At 39.0% G+C, this 16,363-nt stretch overlaps 1 protein-coding gene across 1 annotated transcript in view; it reads left to right on the top strand.

The window, feature by feature from the left end:
* The window catches only part of RAB2A (RAB2A, member RAS oncogene family), a 73,820-nt gene that overhangs the window by 43,304 nt on the left and 14,153 nt on the right, over positions 1–16,363 (top strand). The window contains exons 4-6 of the mRNA XM_055431579.2: positions 1,085–1,167; positions 1,591–1,683; positions 14,087–14,198. Of these exons, the coding sequence (XP_055287554.1) occupies positions 1,085–1,167; positions 1,591–1,683; positions 14,087–14,198 (288 nt within the window). The remainder of the gene's footprint in view (positions 1–1,084; positions 1,168–1,590; positions 1,684–14,086; positions 14,199–16,363) is intronic.

Here is a 16,363-nt window from a genome sequence, read left to right as displayed (position 1 = left end):
AGGAAGAACCACAGTGACAGCACTTGAGTATTACTGCTAGAACAGGGCAGAACCTGAGCTGTCCGTGTGCATTCTCAGGGTGGGAAGGACTGAATATTTATGCTGGAAGATCAGAACTCAGAATGCAAAGAGTTAGTAGATTTTTAATCAAAAATTTGTGAAAACAGGTTTTGTTGTGTACTTAATTTACATGCCATTTTTTTCTCAAAGATTGAAATGATTAAAAATGAAAAGTTATTTTCTATAAGAACTGTCTCAATTTTAAACTCAGAGGCAAAAGGCATATCCCACACCAGCCTTTCTTAAAAAGCAGAACATTAGTGCTGCTAGTAGAAGAGAGAAATTAACTAGGATCTCTGAAGTCTGTTTTCATAAGTGGGTATTAAGATGACTTTTATGTCCTCTTGCCTTTTGACAAGCATTATATATCAAATACAGAGAAAATTGATTAAGTGTAGAGAAAAGAATTACATAAATTCAGAACCATTTTCTGTTTTTCATAATAAAATGATTGCTCAAAGAATTCCATCTGATCACTGTTGAAAGCTCACTGCAGTTTATGATATAACTGATAAAATCTGCATCCTTGGCCTTCCAACAACCTTTATACCAGCAGATGGTGGGCGTAAAGATGTCATTCATCATTTATTTACAATGGACTTTATTTATTCTAGTGTCAACAGCTGCCCCAGGGAGTGGGTTATTGAATTCAAATGTGAGGCTCTGGGTTATTTGCTTCCTTTCAAATTTGTCTTCAGAGCTTAGTTGCTAGGAGTCCATTCTGTGTTCTAATAATGATTCATGTATTGTGAAGCCATTCAGTAAATTGGGTTGTCAGGGATTGCCAAAAAAGGTTTGGAGGTCTTGTTTTGGGGGTTAGAGGGTGTGGATTGCATGTGCGTCTGGCTGACTTGAGCAGTAGTGGTATTAGGTGACTTTTTCCTAAAACTGGTGAAGTTAGGATTTTCTTTTCCTTTATGTACTCAATTCTCTCCCTGTCCATATATTCTACATATGAATACTAAGAAAACGTAGAGGACTGCTTATTAAAGCGAACTCTCCACCTTTTCTTCTCTCCTCGCAGGCAGGGCAAGAGTCCTTCCGTTCCATCACACGGTCATATTACAGAGGAGCAGCAGGGGCTTTGCTAGTGTATGATATTACAAGGTGAGAACTTGCAGATTGTTCGGCTCAGTGGTCAATGCAGAGAATTTTTCTAAGTATCAGTAGTAAAAGTATAACTTTGCCTTTATGTCCTGCTTGCCTTTAAAACTTCTGTATCTTGAATTAAATTTAAATTTCCTACAGAAATCTGTAACTGAGTTTCTCTCTTATATAAATAAGCATCACAAGTTGATCAGTTTGGTAATGATATTTATACATTGGAATATCTTGAAGTGAGGTTACATTTAATTCCTAAACTGAACTATAGTCATTGAGCTGTGACTCCAGATGCTGTACTTAAAATCTGTTTCTTGTTTCATCATTGCATATGGCTAAAAATAATCTTTAATGGAATGTATACTGTTCATTGTACAGCACTAGGGAAAATACTTTGAAAATAGTCATCAGATTATCATTTATGTTTAGGAGAGACACATTCAACCACTTGACAACCTGGTTAGAAGATGCCCGCCAGCATTCCAATTCCAACATGGTCATTATGCTTATTGGAAATAAAAGGTAAAAAGACTATATCTTTAAATCTTTATTGCATAATGGTGAAGACTGGATAGCTGTTTATGTGGTAACTGTTAAAGTGCCTGTCTTGTACATTGTCCAAAATATGTTATTGATTTCTTAAATTATGAAATTTTTAGAATATTAAGGGGTTTCTTTTGGGTTTTAAAATACAGATCATAAGCTTTCTTGGAATTTATTATTATTTGAAATAGTTTTTGTTGGAAGCTGTATTTTAAAAAATATTTTAATGGAGTTTTACCTGAAAGTGAAAATGAATTCATTCAGTCATGCCCGACTCTTTGCAACACCATGGACTGTAGCCTTCTAGGCTCCTCCGTCCATGGGATTTTCAGGGAAGAATACCGGAGTGGGTTGCCATTTCCTTCTCCAGGAGATCTTCCAGACCCAGGGATTGAACCCGGGTCTCCTACATTGTAGGCAGATCCTTTACTGTCTGAGCCACCAGATCTGATTAGTAGTTTAAAATAAAACCCACTGATTTGTTTGGTGGCTAGGTCACTGTTCAGTATTATCCAGAATACTTGGCAGTAGAAATAAGGATCTGTGCAGAACTCAGAAAAGCATTTTTTCCCTTTTTCAATGATTATTATGTATTATATGAGTTAATGCAATACATGGATTATTAAGGTGTATTTCTACTTGAAGGCTGAAGCACTTTTATTAATAATATTGCTTAATAGGTACCATATTTAGTACTTTTAACGCTTACCTCTAGGACTTACATATTAGTGTCTTCTTAATATTGTTTTTACAATCTTGTTTTACCTTATATCTCTAGGTATTGTTAATTGCAGTGAATGTCCTTGTGTTTATGTTTTAAATGATAGTATAATACATAGGAAAACAGTTTCTTGACCATAGTTCCTATAAACTTTCAAGAGTGTGGGAAAGTTTTCACTAATTTAGTAGAAAATTACAGTGGTAACAATTAAAACTAGTATTTTTAAATTGCTAAATACAGAATTCATTCATTCTTCAGGTTTATAAAATAGTATTAAAAGATAATATTTTTAGAAAAGTAAAAGCATGACTGTTATATTGTAATGAACACAACAGAGCTTTTATTTATTTTATCCATTAATGAGGGAACCAGAGATAATACAATTGAGAACAATTGATAATACAAAAGAGAGTTCAAAATACCACACATTTATAATCAAATAAGGAATGGCTGAAATGCATTTACAGATGGATACAAAACTGAACAAAATTCACAGACTGATAGCTGTATTCCAGCAGGGCTCAGCTTGCATTTCCATGGACAAGAATTACTTGCATTAGTATCTGTTTTTCATAAGTTAGTTTCTCTTTAATATATCTACAATCCTTGAAAACTTGTGGGGTGCAGTTAAAGCAGTGCTTAGAGGGAGATTATAACACAGAACACTTTTATTAGGGAAGAGTTTCAAATCAGTAACCTAAACTTTCACCTTAAGATTAAAACTAGAAAGGTAAGAGCAATTTAAACCTAAGGTAAACAAAAATAAATAAGGAAGTTAATAAAAAGAAAACCAGTGAAACTAAAAGCTAGCTCTTGAGAAGACTGAGAAAAGAAGACATACATTATCAATATTGGGAAGAAAAGAGTAACATCACCACAGATCCTTTAGATATTAAAGGGATAGTGAGAGTAGTGTAAACAAATGGATTGGGGAGATGTTGGTCAAAGGAGTGCAGACTTGTAGTTAGAAGATTAATAAGTTCTGGGTATCTCATGTACAGCACTGTGATTATAGTTAACAGTACTGCATTGTGTACCAGGTGCTGTGAAAGGAGATCTTAAACATTCTTACCATAAAATAAAATGATATATGATGTGATGGAAGTGTTAGCTGATGCTACAGTGGTAGTCATATTGTGTTATATAAATGCTTCAAGTCAACACATTGTATCCTTAAACTTACAGTGTTATTTGTCAACTGTGTCTCAAAAAATATTGAAGAAAGTAGGGAAAACCACTAGACCATTCAGATATGACCTCAATCAAATCCCTTATGATTATACAGTGGAAGTGAGAAATAGATTTAAGGGACTAGATCTGATAGATAGAGTGCCTGATGAACTCTGGACGGAGGTTCGTGACATTGTGCAGGAGACAGGGACCAAGACCATCCCCATGGAAAAGAAATGCAAAAGAGCGAAATGGCTGTCTAAGGAGGCCTTACAAATAGCTGTGAACAGAAAAGAGGCAAAAAGCAAAGGAGAAAAGGAAAGATATAAGCATCTGAATGCAGAGTTCCAGAGAAGAGCAAGGAGAGATAAGAAAGACTTCCTCAGTGATCAATGCAAAGAAATAGAGGAAAACAACAGAATAGGAAAAACAAGAGACCTCTTCAAGAAAATTAGAGATTCCAAGGGAACATTTCATGCAAAGATGGGCTCGATAAAGGACAGAAATCGTATGGACCTAACAGAAGCAGAAGATATTAAGAAGAGGTGGCAAGAATACACAGAAGAACTGTACAAAAAAGATCTTCACGACCAAGATAGTCACGATAACATGATCACTGACCTAGAGCCAGACATCTTGGAATGTGAAGTCAAGTGGGCCTTAGAAAGCATCACTACGAACAAAGCTAGTGGAGGTGATGGAATTTCAGTTGAGCTATTTCAAGTCTTGAAAGATGATGCTGTGAAAGTGCTGCACTCAATATGCCAGCAGATTTGGAAAACTCAGCAGTGGCCACAGGACTGGAAAAGGTCAGTCTTCATTCCAATCCCTTGGAAAGGCAATGCCAAAGAATGCTCAAACTACCGCACAATTGCACTCATCTCACACGCTAGTAAAGTCATGCTCAAAATTCTCCAAGCCAGGCTTCAGCAGTATGTAAACCGTGAACTCCCAGATGTTCAAGCAGGTTTTAGAAAAGGCAGAGGCACCAGAGATCAAATTGCCAACATCCGCTGGATCATGGAGAAAGCAAGAGAGTTTCAGAAAAACATCTATTTCTGCTTCATTGACTATGCCAAAGACTTTGACTGTGTGGATCACAATAAACTGTGGAACATTCTGAAAGAGATGGGAATCCCAGACCACCTGACCTGCCTCTTGAGAAACCTGTATGCAGGTCAGGAAGCAACAGTTAGAACTGGACATGGAACAACAGACTGGTTCCAAATAGGAAAAGGTGTACGTCAAGGTTGTATATTGTCACCTTGCTTATTTAACTTATATGCAGAGTACATCATGAGGAATGCTGGGCTGGAAGAAGCACAAGCTGGAATCAAGATTGCTTGGAGAAATATCAATCACCTCAGATATGCAGATGACACTACCCTTATGGCAGAAAGTGAAGAGGAACTCAAAAGCCTCTTGATGAAGGTGAAAGAGGAGAGTGAAAGGGTTGGCTTGAAGCTCAACATTCAGAAAAACAAAGATCATGGCATCTGGTCCCATCACTTCATGGGAAATAGATGGAAAAACAGTGGAAACAGTGTCAGACTTTATTTTTTTGGGCTCCAAAATCACTGCAGATGCTGATTGCAGCCATGAAATTAAAAGACGCTTGCTCCTTGGAAGGAAAGTTATGACCAACCTTGATAGTATATTAAAAAGCAGAGACATTACTTTGCCAACCAAGGTCCGTCTAGTCAAGGCAATGGTTTTTCCCGTGGTCATGTATGGATGTGAGAGTTGGACTGTGAAGAAGGCTGATCGCCGAAGAATCGCTGCTTTTGAACTGTGGTGTTGGAGAAGACTCTTGAGAGTCCCTTATACTGCAAGGAGATCCAACCAGTCCATTCTAAGGGAGATCAATCCTGGATGTTCATTGGAGGGACTGATGCTAAAGCTGAAACTGCAATACTTTGGCCACCTCATGCGACGAGTTGACTCACTGGAAAAGACTCTGATGCTGGGAAAGGTTGGGGGCGGGAGGAGAAGGGGACGACGGAGAATGAGATGGCTGGATGGCATCACCGACTCTGTGGACATGAGTTTGAGTGAACTCCGGGAGTTGGTGATGGACAGGGAGACCTGGCGTGCTGTGATTCATGGGGTCGCGGAGAGTTGGACACGACTGAGCGACTGAACTGAACTGAACTGAAACAATTTTAAAAAATATTTTTTTCACAGCTGTTTGATTTCCCAGTTCTAACCTGTAGTTACCATAGTCTTTGTAAACTTCCTCTATTAGATGACTGCTTTCTTATCTGTAGAATCTTTTAGTCCAAAAAATAAATCTAAATAAATGGAGAGATACACCATGTTTATGGATTGGAAAATAAATATTTTTAAGATGTCAGCTTTTCCCAAATTGATCTGCAGATTCATTGTAATTCCAATCAAAATGCTTCAGTCTTTTTTAAGCAGGTAGAAATTGACAAGCTGATTTTAAAATTTATTTGAAAATGTTCCACAACCAAGGTAAGAGAAACCCAAATAAGACGGTAGGTATTGCTAGGGGGCACCAGAGGGCAGACAAACTGAAGTCATAATCACAGGAAACTAGCTGATCTAATCACATGGACCACAGCCGAATGTGGTCCCCTGGAGAAGGGAATGGCAAACCACTTCAGTATGCTTGCCTTGAGAACCCCATGAACAGTAACAATGGGCAAAATGATAGGATACTGAATGAGGAATTCCCCAGGTCGGTAGGTGCCCAGTATGCTACTGGAGCTCAGTGGAGAAATAACTATAGAAGGAATAAAGGGATGGAGCAAAAGCAAAACCAATACCCAGTTGTGGATGTGACCAATGATAGAAACAAGGTCTGGTGCTGTAAAGAGCAATATTGCATAGGAACCTGGAATGTTAGGTCCATGAATCAAGGCAAATTGGAAGTGGTCAAACAGGAGATGGCAAGAGTGAACGTCGACATTATAGGAATCAGTGAATTAAAATGGACTGGAATGGGTGAATTTAACTCGGATGACCATTATATCTACTACTGTGGGCAGGAATCCCTTAGAAGAAATGGAGTAGCCATCATGGTCAACAAAAGAGTCCGAAATGCAGTACTTGGATGCAATCTTAAAAATGACAGGATGATTTCTGTTCGTTTCCAAGGCAAACCATTCAATATTACAGTAATCCAGGCCTATGCCCCAACCAGTAATGCTGAAGAAGCCGAAGTTAATCGGTTCTATGAAGACCTACAAGACCTTTTAGAACTAACACCCAAAAAAGATGTCCTTTTCATTATAGGGGACTGGAATGCAAAAGTAGGAAGTCAAGAAACACCTGGAGTAACTGGCAAATTTGGCCTTGGAGCACGGAATGAAGCAGGGCAAAGGCTAATAGAGTTTTGTCAAGAGAATGCACTGGTCATAGCAAACACCCTCTTCCAACAACACAAGAGAAGACTCTACACATGGACATCACCAGATGGTCAACACCGAAATCAGATTGATTATATTCTTTGCAACCAAAGATGGAGAAGCTGTATACAGTTAGCGAAAACAAGACCAGGAGCTGACTGTGGCTCAGATCATGAACTCCTTATTGCGAAGTTCAGACTTAAATTGAAGAAAGTAGGGAAAACCACTAGACCATTCAGATATGACCTCAATCAAATCCCTTATGATTATGCAGTGGAAGTGAGAAATAGATTTAAGGGACTAGATCTGATTGATAGAGTGCCTGATGAACTCTGGACGGAGGTTCGTGACATTGTACAGGAGACAGGGACCAAGACCATCCCCATGGAAAAGAAATGCAAAAGAGCGAAATGGCTGTCTGAGGAGGCCTTACAAATAGCTGTAAAAAGAAGAGAGGCGAAAAGCAAAGGAGAAAAGGAAAGATATAAGCATCTGAATGCAGAGTTCCAAAGAATAGCAAGGAGAGATAAGAAAGCCTTCCTCAGTGATCAATGCAAAGAAATAGAGGAAAACAACAGAATAGGAAAAACAAGAGACCTCTTCAAGAAAATTAGAGATTCCAAGGGAACTTTTCATGCAAAGATGGGCGCGATAAAGGACAGAAATGGTATGGACCTAACAGAAGCAGAAGATATTAAGAAGAGGTGGCAGGAATACACAGAAGAACTATACAAAAAAGATCTTCACGACCACGATAGTCACGATAACGTGATCACTGACCTAGAGCCAGACATCTTGGAATGTGAAGTCAAGTGGGCCTTAGAAAGCATCACTAGGAACAAAGCTAGTGGAGGTGATGGAATTCCAGTTGAGCTATTTCAAGTCTTGAAAGATGATGCTGTGAAAGTGCTGCACTCAATATGCCAGCAGATTTGGAAAACTCAGCAGTGGCCACAGGACTGGAAGAGGTCAGTCTTCATTCCAATCCCAAAGAAAGGGAATGCCAAAGAATGCTCAAACTACCGCACAATTGCACTCATCTCACACGCTAGTAAAGTCATGCTCAAAATTCTCCAAGCCAGGCTTCAGCAGTATGTAAACCGTGAACTCCCAGATGTTCAAGCAGGTTTTAGAAAAGGCAGAGGCACCAGAGATCAAATTGCCAACATCCGCTGGATCATGGAGAAAGCAAGAGAGTTTCAGAAAAACATCTATTTCTGCTTTATTGACTATGCCAAAGCCTTTGACTGTGTGGATCACAATAAACTGTGGAACATTCTGAAAGAGATGGGAATCCCAGACCACCTGACCTGCCTCTTGAGAAACCTGTATGCAGGTCAGGAAGCAACAGTTAGAACCAGTCATGGAACAACAGACTGGTTCCAAATAGGAAAAGGTGTACGTCAAGGTTGTATATTGTCACCTTGCTTATTTAACTTATATGCAGAGTACATCATGAGGAACGCTGGGCTGGAAGAAGCACAAGCTGGAATCGAGATTGCTGGGAGAAATATCAATAACCTCAGATATGCAGATGACACTACCCTTATGGCAGAAAGTGAAGAGGAACTCAAAAGCCTCTTGATGAAAGTGAAAGAGGAGAGTGAAAAGGTTGGCTTGAAGCTCAACATTCAGAAAACAAAGATCATGGCATCTGGTCCCATCACTTCATGGGAAATAGATGGAAAAACAGTGGAAACAGTGTCAGACTTTGTTTTTTTGGGCTCCAAAATCACTGCAGATGCTGATTGCAGCCATGAAATTAAAAGACGCTTGCTCCTTGGAAGGAAAGTTATGACCAACCTTGATAGTATATTGAAAAGCAGAGACATTACTTTGCCGACCAAGGTCCGTCTAGTCAAGGCAATGGTTTTTCCCGTGGTCATGTATGGATGTGAGAGTTGGACTGTGAAGAAAGCTGATCGCCGAAGAATCGATGCTTTTGAACTGTGGTGTTGGAGAAGACTCTTGAGAGTCCCTTATACTGCAAGGAGATCCAACCAGTCCATTCTAAAGGAGATCAATCCTGGATGTTCATTGGAGGGACTGATGCTAAAGCTGAAACTCCAATACTTTGGCCACCTCATGAGACGAGTTGACTCACTGGAAAAGACTCTGATGCTGGGAAAGGTTGGGGGCGGGAGGAGAAGGGGACGACGGAGAATGAGATGGCTGGATGGCATCACCGATTCTGTGGACATGGGTTTGAGTGTACTCCGGGAGTTGGTGATGGACAGGGAGGCCTGGCGTGCTGTGATTCATGGGGTCGCGGAGAGTCGGACACGACTGAGCGACTGAACTGAACTGAACTGAACTGAACTGAACTGAAAGGTCATAGAATAACTAATATTGGAGGATTTACTAATTTCAGTAAAGTGACTTCAAGATTTATTATAAAACTACTGTAATAAGTCTGATATTGGCATAGATAGACATAGATCAGGGAAAAAGAGTGAGAAATCAGAAGTCAATCTATACGTATATAGTTTGTTTATTGATAAAGATGCCGTGGTTCAGTAGGGGAAGAGGTAATCTTTTCAAATGGTGCTGGAACAATTGAATAGCCATGTGCAAAAAATTAACCTTGATCCTTACCTCACACCATATACAAAAGGTAACTGGAAATGGATTATAGAACTCAGTATAAGAGCTAAAGGTATTAAAAAAAAACTCTAGAAGAAAGCATAAAATTTTAGGGATTCTGATTTTGTCAAACATTACTTACAAAGAGAATGATCAACTTAACAAGTATTGGCAAGGATTTAGAGGAAATTGAAACTCTCATACTGTTGGTGGGAATATAAAATGATACAATGATTTTGCAAAACAATTTTAGGAGTTTCTTTAGAAAATAAACACACGTTTCATTTACTACTTAGCCATTTCACTCCTGAGTATTTACCTGAGAAAAAAGATGAAAAAGGAGACATGTTGTTCCATTTATATAAAACCCTCTCAAATGCAAACTATTCTTTAGTAGCATAAAGCAGATCATTAGTTGCCTAGGGCACAGGGGAAGGAAAGGGTGAATTACAGTGGGGAATGAGGAGACTGGTGGCCTCACCGGGTATACACATATCAAACTCATCAAATTTTCTATTAAATGTGTGGGGTTTTTTTTTTAATGTTATATTGCTATAAAGCTGTTAAAAAAAGTAACATAAGTAAATATTATACTGAGTAGATTAAATTTTTTAGTGTTATTTTAGGTTTGCTGTTAAGAGAACATACAATTGTCCCTCCATATCCATGGGGGATTGATTCTGTCATTCCCCTCAAATATCAATATTCTTTTAAGATTAAGGCTATTGGAGGGAAGCTTTGGTCTTTGTATTCAGTAATATGGAAGTATTCATACTACCATTCAGTGGTGATCTGTGAAATAGTAAGAGGAGAATATTTGAGGAATAAAGAAAATTTTCACACTTTTATCTTACTGGTGTTTTCCTTGTGTCTAAAACGAGACTGGGACAGCTGTTGTTTAGTCACTAAGTCATGTCCAACTCTTTTGTGACCCCATGGATTATAGCCCACCAGGCTCCTCTGTCCGTCGGATTTGCCAGGCAAGAATACTGGAGTGGGTTGCTATTTCCTTCTCCAGGGGATCTTCCCAACCCAGGGAGCAAACCCTCCATTGGCAGGCCAGCTTTTTACCACTGAGCCACCGGAGAAGCCATTTACTGGTGGCTTAAATTTGGTTGCTGCTTATAGTTCAGTTTTGAAAAGAGCAAAATACAGTGTATACCAAACATGTTTCTAATGATTGTAGAAGGGTAGTTCTTTAGGATACACTAGCTGTGGAAAGACTTTTTAGGAGAGAAACTAAGAAAAAAAAAAATGTATGACATTCAAAGAGTGAATGGCGATGAACAGAGATAAATGGGATTATTATCAGATAAGAGGAATTGGGGTAAACCTGGAGACAGAGAGTAAGCCATTTTTGAGTTAAGTGAATTAAGCTGTAGGGAGCCAGTGGAACCATTTGAGAAAGATAGTGACCTAGTCAGAATGACAGATGACATAGATTTTTCTTAACTGTGGCATTTGGAATTGATTATATAAGAAATTAGAAAGCAGAGTCTACAAAGATGAAAGTTTTTAATAGTTAAAGGATTCAGTTCATTTCAGTTCAGTCGCTCAGTCGTGTCCAACTCTCCGCGACCCCATGAATCACAGCACGCCAGGCCTCCCTGTCCATCACCAACTCCCGGAGTTCACTCAAACTCACGTCCATCGAGTCAGTGATGCCATCCAGCCATCTCATTCTCCGTCGTCCCCTTCTCCTCCCGCCCCCAACCTTTCCCAGCATCAGAGTCTTTTCCAGTGAGTCAACTCGTCGCATGAGGTGGCCAAAGTATTGCAGTTTCAGCTTTAGCATCAGTCCTTCCAATGAACACCCAGGATCGATCTCCTTTAGAATGGACTAGTTGGATCTCCTTGCAGTCCAAGGGACTCTCAAGAGTCTTCTCCAGCACCACAGTTCAAAAGCATCAATTCTTCGGCGATCAGCCTTCTTCACAGTCCAGCTCTCACATCCATACATGACCACGGGAAAAACCATAGCCTTGACTAGACGGACCTTTGTTAGCAAAGTGATGTCTCTGCTTTTTAATATACTATCTAGGTTGGTCATAACTTTCCTTACAAAGAGTAAGCGTCTTTTAATTTCATGGCTGTAATCAGCATCTGCAGTGATTTTGGAGCCCAAGAAAATAAAGTCTGACACTGTCTCCACTGTTTTCCCATGTATTTCCCATGAAGTGATGGGACCAGATGCCATGATCTTTGTTTTTCTGAATGTTGAGCTTCAAGCCAACCTTTCCACTCTCCTCTTTCACTTTGATCAAGAGGCTTTTGAGTTCCTCTTCACTTTCTGCCATAAGGGTGGTGTCATCTGCATATCTGAGGTTATTGATATTTCTCCCGGCAATTAGAATACCCTAAACAAGAAAGTGTAAGTTAAGAAAATGATTTAGGAAAGAAAGATACTTAAGTAGTAAAAGTGATTTAAGTGGGAATGTGACGAGTTGACTCACTGGAAAAGACTGATGCTGGGAAAGGTTGGGGGCGGGAGGAGAAGGGGACGACAGAGAATGAGATGGCTGGATGGCATCACAGACTCTGTGGACATGAGTTTGAGTGAACTCCGGGAGTTGGTGATGGACAGGGAGGCCTGGCGTGCTGTGATTCATGGGGTCGCGGAGAGTCGGACACGACTGAGCGACGAACTGAACTGAATGGGGTGAAAAGTCAAAGACAACAATATGATTTTATGCCTGGAAAACTGAAGAAATGAGTGCTAAAGCAGAAGAACTGAACACTGAAGTGCCACTTTCTTTTTTTCAAACAACCCCTTATATGTACACATCCTTAACCCTCTGCTAATATAACATTTGCAAATGTAGACATCATCCGAGATACTGGTAGGGAAAACTTGTGAGTGGCTTGAAATATCCCCAAATAAGGCATACACAAACATTCAGAAACCTAAGATCATGGCATCCGGTCCCATCACTTCATGGGAAATCGATGGGGAAACAGTGGCTGACTTTATTTTTCTGGGCTCCAAAATCACTGCAGATGGTGATTGCAGCCATGCAATTAAAAGACGCTTACTCCTCGGAAGGAAAGTTATGACCAACCTCGACAGCATATTAAAAAGCTGAAACATTACTTTTGTCAACAAAGGTCCGTCTAGTCAAGGCTATGGTTTTTCCAGTGGTCATGTATGGATGAGAGAATTGGACTATAAAGAAAGCTGAGCGCCGAAGAACTGATGCTTTTGAACTGTGGTGTTGGAGAAGACTCTTGAGAGTCCCTTGGACTGCAAGGAGATCCAACCAGTCCATCCTAAAGGAAATCAGTCCTGGGTGTTCATTAGAAGGACTGATGTTGAAGCTGAAACTCCAATACTTTGGCCACCTGATACAAAGAGCTGACTCATTTGAAAAGACCTGATGCTGGGAAAGATTGAGGGCAGGAGGAGAAGAGGACGACAGAGGATGAGATGGTTGGATGGCATCGCCGACTCAATGGACATGGGTTTGGGTGAACTCCAGGAGTTGGTGATGGACAGGGAGGCCTGGTGTGCTGCGGTTCATGTGGTCGCAAAGAGTCGGACATGACTGAGCAACTGAACTGAACTGATGCACATAAAATGGGATTAAGGGAAAGTATTTTCTTGAAGATTTTGTGTAGCTTAAGGCTAATTTCAGATAACAGAAGTCTTAAGGATGATCGTCAGATAAGGGAGCTGAATTTCAGTACCACACTGCCTTATCACTGTTGAGGGTGTCCCCCCAACCGTTATTTTTTATTCTTGCTAGAATATAAGCACCATGAGATGGCTGGGGATGGTGGGGGCAAGGTGTTTTATGTCTGATTTGATGAGTGGTCTGTCCCCAGATCCTGGAAATGAATTGGCACACAGGAGGCCCCCAGATTTCAGTTGGCTAGATTATCTTCATCCAGTTATGCAAACTGAGTTTAATTTTTTTTAAAAACAATAAAACACACTTGAAGAAGAGACAGCTACTTTTTACCCCTACCTTAACTAATACAATTCCAGTATGATAAAAAATGAATACCGTACTTCTGTCCAAAATTTCTAAATTAGACTTCTTCTCTCCTTTCATTAACAGTTTTATTGGGAATTAAACCAACTAGGATAAATAATTAATGTTTCACTAGTACTTTGAATTTTATCAGTCAACTTCCTGTAGTTTCTGAGGATTGTGTGACTTATTTTTAATCATAATCTGACTCTGAGTCTGGCTGAAGGATGAGGAGTCTAGTGTAATTTTGCTCTCTCATTATGTTGAGTAAGATAGTTCCCTTCTTTCGGAACCTACTGTACTCAAAGGTGGGATTTGAGGCTTGATGTTCCCTTTGAGTTTCTTTGGTTTTAGCATTCTGGGACTCTAACTTAGAATCTTTCTTTGCTTGGATTGTTAGTTCTTTGAAACTAAGCAGTGTAGTGTGCACTTTGACTCTCATAATACGCAGGATAATGCAGTTGATTATTATGTGTGAAAAATTAATTGGAAGATTGGTCAGCACAACTTTGAATCTAATTGTACTGTGTTGGTTGATAACTGAGCCCTTTCTTTCCCATGTTCAGTGATTTAGAATCTAGAAGAGAAGTGAAAAAAGAAGAAGGTGAAGCTTTTGCACGAGAACACGGACTTATCTTCATGGAAACTTCTGCTAAGACTGCTTCTAATGTAGAAGAGGTAAATAAAAGGCCTTTTAAAGATGTTTATCATTCTACATAATAGCAGTCATTTGTTAATCATTTGTTGGTTACACCCCATAAGCTTTTTAGACACAGATAGTTGTTGAAAGTAGAAAATGTCTCTACTTTGAAATACCTTGTAACATTCATGTTATATCAGATTCTTAAATTATATTTTGAGCCTTCTCTTGAAGTCAGAATGATTTAACAGATCTTTGTATATACTTCCCTAAAATCTTTTTTAATGTGGCTGAAGAGGGAAAAAAAAGAACACTAATGAAATTTGGAAGTGTTTCAAGACACTAAACATTTGTAGCTGTTTGCATCCACTTCTGCTTAAATAGAGGAAGTATTATTGCTGTGTAACATTATACACAACATGGGAATTCTGCCACATTTAATAAATAAGATTTGTGGTATCTCAATTATTTCTATTGTCAACCTGAACTGTGGAAGTTTTCTGAACATGCCATATTTTTCTGTGCTTTGTGTATGTGGGGTATTGTATTTATTTACTACACATGCAGGAATAGGCAGTTAATCCTCTCTAAGGTAAATGTATGACTACACTCTAGTTCATAAAAAGGAGAAATGAGACTTAAGTATATAGTTTGCACAGAGTAATGCTGGAGTTTCCACCTTCTGGGTAAGAATTTTAAAAGCAGCTGCAGAAAGGGATTCTGCAAATGATTGGAGAAGTACTTGCTTTAAGGATAGGGGTCCTAGGCCACAGCTAGCACTGTGCCTTCCACATAGTAAACAGTGAGTACATATTTATTAGTAATAATACTTGTCTAATTACCTGTTGAACCCAGAAGTTGACTATAGTAGTTTAGCAGCATTGGTGTTTTCACTGAAGAATTGTTAGGTAAGATATCCTGCTCATCTCCACTTAATGTGGTGCTCTGTGCTTGTCCTTAATATGTTTCTTACAGGCTCCAACTAATGCTTTACCTGTGTTACCAATTAATTGCAACTTGATGACATACGAAAATGTTTTACTTTACATAGCAAACCCAGAGAGAAGTCCATTCTGTCCTCTTGTTTAACTTAAAATAGACAGAAAGCTGCCTGTTTCAGTGATGCATTCCTTTCCTAGAGGTGTTGGATTTTAAACTGGAGGGGCTAGTGTGTTGTGGTGGTTTCAAGACATAAGAAACATATCCTTATTGATAATTAACAGTGGATTTTCTCGTTGATTTTGAGAACCTTAAAAGCAGAACTGTCTCTATTTTATGAAAGAGCTGTCTTATGAAGTCAGATGACAAGACGGCCACTACCGGAAAGTAATTCAGAATTTCTGGTTTTAACTCTAAAGCCTTTGTGTTCGTTTTCTTATTTTTAACAAGTCACAGTAGGTATTTATTTATAAGTAGAAAATTAATATTGTCATTTGACTGAACATTTAAATGAAGTATACTTCATTAATGTTTTGGCAGCATTATTACAAAAATTCTGTCTCTGTGGTTAATAATGAAAATAATTGTTTAAATTTGATCAGGGCAGGAATTTTCCATACTCTTGAGAGAACAGCGCTTTTCTTAATCATGTAAATTAATTTGCCTCTCAGAAGCCAAGGATATTAAGAGATAATCTTTTTAAATTCCATTTTTAAAGGATTCATAGATAAGCATTGCATAGTATAACATGTGAGATCTTACCTAAAAGCTGAAAATGTTTCATGATAAAATATTTTAAGAAGATGGAAGTCCATTCTATGATCCAAAGGAAATCAATCTTGAGTTGGAAATCAATCTTGAATCTGTACACAACTTAGAAACTAATTGAATATGAAAATAATAACCAAAGGACTCCTGCATCTGGGAAGATGGAGTAGACTGACTTTCCACCTACTTTTCCTGCTGAGTACAACTGAAACTCTGAGCATTATATGTAAAACAGTTATAAGAAGACAGAAAGGTGGCAAGAAGGCCAACCAGCTAGACCCCCTGGGATCTGAGGAATGATGTAGCAGTGGTTCCCTTGGTTTAGTTTTGCCTCATATACCTCAGATTGGGTTCAAGAGTAAGTGGCAATCCCGGAAGTTGTGTTGTTCTTCTGTTTTGTTCCTTCCAGAATATATAAGTATGTGGCATAAAGGCAGTGAAATAAAGGCATACAGCTCAAAAAGGAAGGAATAAATTGTTTATATCTGTGGATGAT

The sequence above is a fragment of the Moschus berezovskii genome, chromosome 16 (genome assembly GCF_049115385.1).
Source record: "Moschus berezovskii isolate FMDL1 chromosome 16, NW_MosBer_1.0, whole genome shotgun sequence".
In the NCBI taxonomy this organism is placed as follows: Eukaryota; Metazoa; Chordata; class Mammalia; order Artiodactyla; family Moschidae; genus Moschus; species Moschus berezovskii.
This window is presented reverse-complemented; position numbering and strand designations above follow the sequence as displayed.